This window comes from Branchiostoma belcheri, unplaced genomic scaffold (genome assembly GCF_001625305.1).
Source record: "Branchiostoma belcheri isolate BF01 breed outbred unplaced genomic scaffold, Haploidv18h27 scaffold187, whole genome shotgun sequence".
NCBI lineage: Eukaryota > Metazoa > Chordata > Leptocardii > Amphioxiformes > Branchiostomatidae > Branchiostoma > Branchiostoma belcheri.
Genome location: NW_017803346.1, coordinates 58,040 through 65,317, shown reverse-complemented (window position 1 = coordinate 65,317; position 7,278 = coordinate 58,040). Strand labels below are relative to the sequence as shown.

The 7,278-nt window shown below is 44.9% G+C and overlaps 2 protein-coding genes across 2 annotated transcripts in view; both read right to left on the bottom strand.

The window, feature by feature from the left end:
• Positions 1–603, bottom strand: part of LOC109467661 (MAM and LDL-receptor class A domain-containing protein 2-like) — a 16,772-nt gene extending 16,169 nt beyond the window's left edge. The window contains exon 1 of the mRNA XM_019765706.1: positions 472–603. The gene's annotated coding sequence lies outside the window, so the exon portion shown is untranslated. The remainder of the gene's footprint in view (positions 1–471) is intronic.
• A 41-nt stretch (positions 604–644) lies between these two features.
• The window catches only part of LOC109467660 (MAM domain-containing protein 2-like), a 9,162-nt gene continuing 2,528 nt past the window's right edge, over positions 645–7,278 (bottom strand). Inside the window, exons 2-7 of the mRNA XM_019765704.1 lie at positions 5,352–5,489; positions 2,888–3,005; positions 2,266–2,428; positions 1,526–1,610; positions 1,002–1,148; positions 645–703 (exon numbers count right to left, since the gene is read on the bottom strand). Coding sequence (XP_019621263.1) covers positions 645–703; positions 1,002–1,148; positions 1,526–1,610; positions 2,266–2,428; positions 2,888–3,005; positions 5,352–5,489 — 710 coding nt within the window. The remainder of the gene's footprint in view (positions 704–1,001; positions 1,149–1,525; positions 1,611–2,265; positions 2,429–2,887; positions 3,006–5,351; positions 5,490–7,278) is intronic.

Sequence of the window (7,278 nt, the reverse complement as noted above, 5' to 3'; positions counted from 1 at the left end):
AAGAGAGAGAGAGAGAGAGAGAAGAGAGAGAGAGAAAAGAGAGAGAGAGACCAGGGACTGGACAGCCATGAACCAGCCGTTAGCTGGGGAGGGGAAAAGGAAACAAGTGGTGGATTGAAATTGTGTATACAAATGTTCAGACTATGCATGATGTACAAAATGACTAATAAACTGGTGGACGTACCAACTACTAAGTACCTAATGATAGCCCAGAGGAGAACAAGAAACAGCCATGCCTTCAAGTACCAGAGTTATCAACCAAGGATTGAGGTGTTCAAGAATTCATTCTTTGTCATTAGATAGCTTTAACATTTTTTAGAGTTAGATGTTCAAGGGTTAGGTATAACGTAGCGGCAGCTAGCTGTAATGGAGCTAGCTGCCGCCGCGCCGAGTGCCTGCGAAGCTGGTGTGTTACGCTGAAAGGCGGTTATACCGGCTATACAGATACAGATAGGTAATAAGTTGTGCTACCTTTCTTGGTGGTCTGATCACTGCTGGGCAGTGTGTTCTGCACGTTTCGGGACCAGCCCTTGAGCCGATCCCACTCCAGATCATCCTCCTGTGCCTGTACATAGCCGCACACATCACGCTCGAAGTCACAGTCAGCAGAGTCACCGGCTGCAAGGTTACATACATAATCATACTCAGAGAGTTGAAGCATTAGCATAGTTCAGCTTCCAGCACTTTCTATCGTACATCATTTCTACAAGTTCGTTTCCATACAGACCAGTGTCTAACTCATTAATGTCCTTTAGTGTAGAGTAATTGGACGGCCTCTTCTCCTTTTCGCTTTCGGAGACCAGAGAAGCAGTTTTCCATTTTAGAATGTATTCTATATTCTAATGAAAGATCATATCAAAGAGAAAACGTGCACCAAACATTCAAACTAATAAACTGACAAACAAACCTTTTCAAACTGCTCTTATTATTTTTGTGGAGTCCTCTGGAATTTCGATGAGATTCTTCAGCTCAAAAACAAACACCAAAACAAAGAAACAAACCTTTTCCTGGGAACTGCTCTATCTTTGTGGAGTCCTCAGGAATTTGGATGAGATTCTCCAGTTCCGCCCTGCAGCCCTGATAGTTCGGTCCTGCTGCTGATGTGATGCCGTCCATACAACAGCCGTAGAACGAGTCCTTACAACTCTCTGTACACACAAAAACAAAACACGGGCATAACTAACCCGTAATCATAATTATAATCCCTAGAACCCTGGTTGTTCAGTCCTGCTGCAGATGTGATTCCGTCCATACAACAGCCGTAGAACGAGTCCTTACAACTTTCTGTAGGCACAACGAGAACAATGAGAAGTTAACATGCATCAGAGACATGACCCTAACCCTAGATAGTCTCCACCAGACTCCTTTTCAGGCTGATCAATAAATAGTACTGTAGAATCAGCCTTGATTCACTCACAACAAGTGCTTCCTATCCAATGCTCAAAAATTCATGTGAATAAAATAAAAAATAAAATAAAATGAAATAAAATAAAATAAAATAAAATAACAAATGTTCAAACCTGACCTTCACACGACCCCCCGGCGATGCTGATGTCATCCAGCGCGATGCTGCCCTTGAACTCTGACCTCACCTCCGCCTCAAATATAATCTGTCAAGGTCAAGAATAGGAACAATTAAGAGATATTCTCATGTATTTCATGTATATATATTATGTATGTTATGTAATTTTATGTGTTTTTTAATGTATTGATGTAAACACCAATGTCATTCAGGCAACACTATTAATAGTTCTATATACTGTATGTCTGCAATGTTGGTATAATAATAAAGAAATGAAACGAAATTATCTGCCTTCACATAAGGAAAATATGTTGTTTTGCTCTGCCTCTTCTTCTTCCATTCCAAACAATTAAGTGAGGTTAAAGACCTAGGTCAAAGACATAAACCAGACGGCTGTGACCATGGTAACAAACAAACAAACAAACAAACAAACAAACCTGGAAGTCCCGTGGTGTGTTGATGTTGATCTGAGCTTTAGTCTACAGGTCTCCATCTTTGATACTCCACAAACAAACAAACAAACAAACAAACAAACAAACAAACAAACCTGGAAGTCCCGTGGTGTGTTGATGTTGATCTGAGCTTTGGTCCACAGGTCTCCATCTTTGATGCTCCACAAACAAACAAACAAACAAACAAACAAACCTGGAAGTCCCTTGGTGTGTTGATGTTGATTTGAGCTTTGGTCCACAGGTCTCCATCTTTGATACTCCACAAACAAACAAACAAACAAACAAACAAACCTGGAAGTCCCGTGGTGTGTTGATGTTGATTTGTGCTTTAGTCCACAGGTCTCCATCTTTGATGCTCCAGAGCGCATCTCCCAGCTGATCGCCGGACATGACGTACACGTTCAACTTGTTCATGGTTGCCGGGAAGTTGTAGGCCATGTAGGACGCGTAGTACCTGCATGTGGCGAGTCACAATATGCTAATGACTACTATGCAAATGAGTATCATATATAGATAGCAATTATGATTATTATTATCATAAATTAGCAGTAAAGCTGTTTAAATATAAAACTTTTGGTCCACCACAAAAAGTTCTCTCACCTAGAGCTTTCGACCAGTCACTCTGGTCTTCCTCAGTAGACTGACCCAGTGAGGCTTGTCACGTGGCTTCTTTGAGGTGTGACGTCAACACTGGGTTAAGGTATCTGGTAGACAATGGTGACTTGTCGAAAGCTCTAGGTGAGAGAACTTTTTTGTGTTGGACCAAAAGTTTTAACTCTAAACAAATCATAATTGCTGTACAGCAATCCATTGACAACCCTGTGGCTAATGGACACTCCTGTGGTCAATGGATACTGCCTTTGCCACCGTATGATCTGCTTGCAGATAATTTAACCCTGTAAAGTTTCTGTACCTGTGGTAGAAGGTGAGGCAGTGTCGTCCCGCGCGAAGCATGCCGGTCTCCAGCCGCGCCGACCGCTCACCCACGATAGGCATGATGGGAGATCGCACCGCCAGGAAGTAGCCCTCACCTAAAGGAACAGGAACACAAAGTTGTTAATTTTTTTAATCTAGGCCACAGCAATTAATTCTTATGGATGACATCAGTGCTTGCATTAATTTTCGCCTGATTTTGGAGGAAAAAATTTTTGTTGCCTTCTGACAGTGGTCAACATGCCGAAAATGGGCTAAGATGTCTGTTGCTCTGCCGACCCTCTTCAGATGATTTTTGATCATTCCCTTCCCTTCAGCAGGAGTGATGTCAGCTGCAGGGGTCAATGTACTCCGCTAGGGGTCGCTGCCCTCCGGTGACCGATAGTAACCCCTGGTCTTAAAGGCCCTACCCTAAAGCACGTTAAAAAGAAGATAAGACACAAACCTTTGCTTGGAGAGTATGTGGGACAAAACGCTCTTCCTTTTCATCCTAGGCCCAGTGTCAGTAGTCTCTACCAGACTAACTACGCTGGCTATATATAGGAGAATATTTGCCAAGGGAGTTTGGCCGCCTTGTAGGTTTGACTTCGGAGGGAAAGAAACTACCACCCCGCGGCCGGACTCCCTTGGCCAATTTTACTCTCTTTTTTTGCCGAATTCTACGATCCGTATTCCCGTAGAAAGGCCTGGTGGAGGCTACAGTGTCAGTGCAAAACGGGTCACTGTGACCTCTGTGCAAACATTCGGTATTAGAAACACATGGAGACAAAGTTTTTGTAAAAGAAACTTTGAAAGTGACGAATGAAGCTAGCTTTGGGTCACCTGGAGGTCAGCTCCCGCCATTGACGTGTGAACCAGCTGAGAACAATCGGGGGTTGTTTCTCCGATGTGTATACTGGAGCTACTGTCTACGTCAAAATAAGTCTACTGTCAGCCTGTCTAAGACCAGACCCGCTTTCTAACCAGGGGTTAGCCTCTACCAGGCTTCGGGAGGCGGCTGGAAAGAGTAGAAATTGGCCAAATAGAGAGATAAGCTTGCCAGGAGAGTTGGTCTGCTGGAGAAATTCGAGAGCGACAAACTGACTCTCCAGCAGACCGACTCCCCAGACATGTTATCTCTCTATTTGGCCAATTTCTACTCTTTCCAGCCGCCTCCCGAAGCCTGGTAGAGGCTACCAGGCTAGTGCTTTCTCACCAGGGGTCACTGACCCTTTGTCCTTCCCGCCCACGCCAAGGTGACTGTCTTAAGACGTTCCCACGGGAGGCGTGAGACAACGGCCTCCTTTAAGGGGCGGACAGATGTTCTTAAGTAAAGTCTACCAGCTGGCGTGTCACCGTTCCGCGCGTGTTGAGACACACCAGGCTTCAGAAGCGGCTGGAAAGAGAAGAAATTGGCCAAATAGACAGATAACATGCCGGGGGAGTTGGTACGCTAAGGAGTATATATGCCGCAAATAATCTTTTTTTCCTAGCATGTTATCTACTGTATTTCTGCTCTCTCCAGCCGCTTCCAACGCCAAGTATATGGTTTAAATCTGTCTGTGGTACCGGATACTCCGCCGAGGTCCGGTCATACCGGTGACTCCAGCATGTAACCAGGTTTACCAGATGCGCACATGTTGGGGATGTTGAATCGTTGTGACAGACCTTTTGATTACTTTAGCCTCTACCAGGCTTCGGGAGGTGGCTGGAAAGCGTAGAAATTGGTCAAACAGAGAGATAACATGCCGGGGGAGTTATTCTGGTAGAGAGAACAGTTTGCCCGCACCCGAAGCGAACTGTACTCTTCGAGCGGACCAACTCCCCCGGCATGTTATCTCTCTGTTTGGCCATTTCTACTCTTTCCAGCCGCCTCCCGAAGCCTGGTAGAGGCTACAAGGTCCGTTCATACCGGCCAAGTTCGAAACGACTTGCCGTTTTGTTTGCGCAACTGCTTTTTGCAGTATCTTATTACCTGGGTATCTAACCTTCACCGATGACTTGTCGCCAAGTTTGACGCCGACCTGTAACCACGTTTACCATCTGCGCACAGTTGGGAATGTTTAGAAAGCCGCCCGCGGGCAGAGTTATGTCGGGAAAACGGCCAAACCTGCCGGGTTCGGAGACGATCATTGGCCTACTTTCCCAAGGACAGAGGGTCTGCATGGGGAGATGTGGCAACCCTTAACGGTAAATTGACTCAACTGTTCTCAAACTGTGATCTTGAATAGAGAGTCTTGTAGGGTAGAATTGTCTATATCGAGCCGAATAGATTGGCTTTGATCCGGCCTGGAACCGGATTGGCTTTGATCCGGCTTGGCTTGGAACCGGATTGGCTTTGATCCGGCTTGGAACCGGCTTGGCTTTGATCCGGCTTGGAACCGGCTTGGCTTTGATCCGGCTTGGAACCGGATTGAAGCCGAGTCAAAGTCATGGTGGGAAAAGGTAACACTCAGGTAACTCACCTGTTCCCAGACTATGGTCCTGTTTGGGTAGAGTTTTGTAGTATCTGTCGTTGCCCTTGCGTCTCTCCCAGTCCCACGAGTCATCCTGTGCCTGCTTCAGCGAGCACAAGCCCTGCTCGAACGTGCAGTCAGCCTTACCTAATAAACAAACAAGCAAACAAATAATAAAAAAAAACAGAAGTTCCTACTAATGTATTATATAGCCAGTAGCTATAGGCCATGGTCTATATTACATCTGAGGTATCCATGTCGCTGTACAATGTGCCAGAAGTTCCTATCTTGTATTATGTAGCCGGTAGCTACAGGCCAGGGTCTATGTTACATCTGAGATATGTCTGTACAAGGTGCCAGAAGTTCCTACTATATATTCTATAGCCAGTAGCTATAGGCCAGGGCCAATATTACATCTGAGATATTTCTGTACAAGGAGCCAGAACATTATACAGCCGGTAGCTACAGGCCAGGGTCAGGCAGCCACAATTACCCCCACAAAATGCACCCCAGCTGTGGGAACGAGTTGCATTGACCTGTCTAACCTCGTTCCCGACGTTCTTGGCCACCGGTCTTGGCAACCACGTCTGTTTGGGCGGCGGGCCAGGAGGGCCGGATTGAATTTTGTGTGACGCAACCACGACTGCCCCATGAATGTCCTGTTGTAAAGCTTTTTAATCTATACTACAGCGAATATATCGCTCTACCAGCCGACGTTATACTGCGTCAAGCCAGATCGCTGCTGCCTGTGGATTTGACTTGTCTACGACATAATGACTGGAACAGTGACAAACTGGCGGGAAACAGTTTTTCCAACGTTGATCCCTGAAAGATGCCAAAGTAGACTGGATGCCAGACTGTACTCAGGGTCAGTAAACAGGCCATCTCCTTGGCCCTTGAGCCGAGGAGCTAGGCCCTGGGAACAGCCTGGCACCCAGACTATACTAAATTGGCATAGGAACATTTTACTACGGTTGATCCCCGCACACTGCCAAACTGACACGTCGTCTTCAGTTTCCTTTAAGACAAATATTCCCCTGTTCTCCTCCAGACATTGTCATGTCTTTAAGGTGACACCTGATACCCTTACTTCCCGTCTTAAGGTGCCCTTAACACCTCCAGCCAGCAGGAGACTTGAACGAGACCCAGTAAATTATTTTTTCTTATTTTAGGACCTTCGTGCGAGGGGTTTCATGTCCACAGTGATCAGACAGTTTTGTCTTCAGTGTTACCCGAAACCAGTATTATCCGGCGCTTTGACTTAGGCCCAATTTAAAGCTGATAAATCTGTTGTCTTAGCTTATCTTATCTTGGGCCTAGGTGGGAGTGATACTACTTAAGTAACCTAACAGGCCTGCATCGTCAGATGTTGGTTTAACCCAGATGGATTCACCTTGGTGGAGTCTTTCTTAAATCCTTTGGGCTCGTTTCTTTGTCATTCGTTTCACTCACTCACTCACTCACTCACTCTTTCCCATACTTAGTCAGCCATCGGGGCAGCATGATGTTTCGTCATTCGTTTACCCTTTCGAATTACCTTTATTTTTCCATTTTCTTTTATCCTTCGAAATGTATGATGTAATTATATACTAACCAATATATTTGGGATATATTTCTTTTTTTTTTTTACATATTTTTGACGTGGACTTTTCTGACTATTCCCTGAAAGTTCTGCTCTTTGAGTAACCTACCAGACTCTAACATGACCAGATGGACTTATTCAACTTCGTATCGTCTTTCTTTTTCTCCATTGTTTTGTCTCTTATTCCTTTCTTCCATACCACTTCACTTCTATCGTTCTACATACATGATTAAACAAACCGAGCAATTATAATTATAATGTTAAATGTTGAAGAAGATAATAGTTCACTGATAAATGTCCATATCTTTAGTTTTTATGTTTGTCTAAAACTTCTGTAAGTTGAAAAGATGTGAC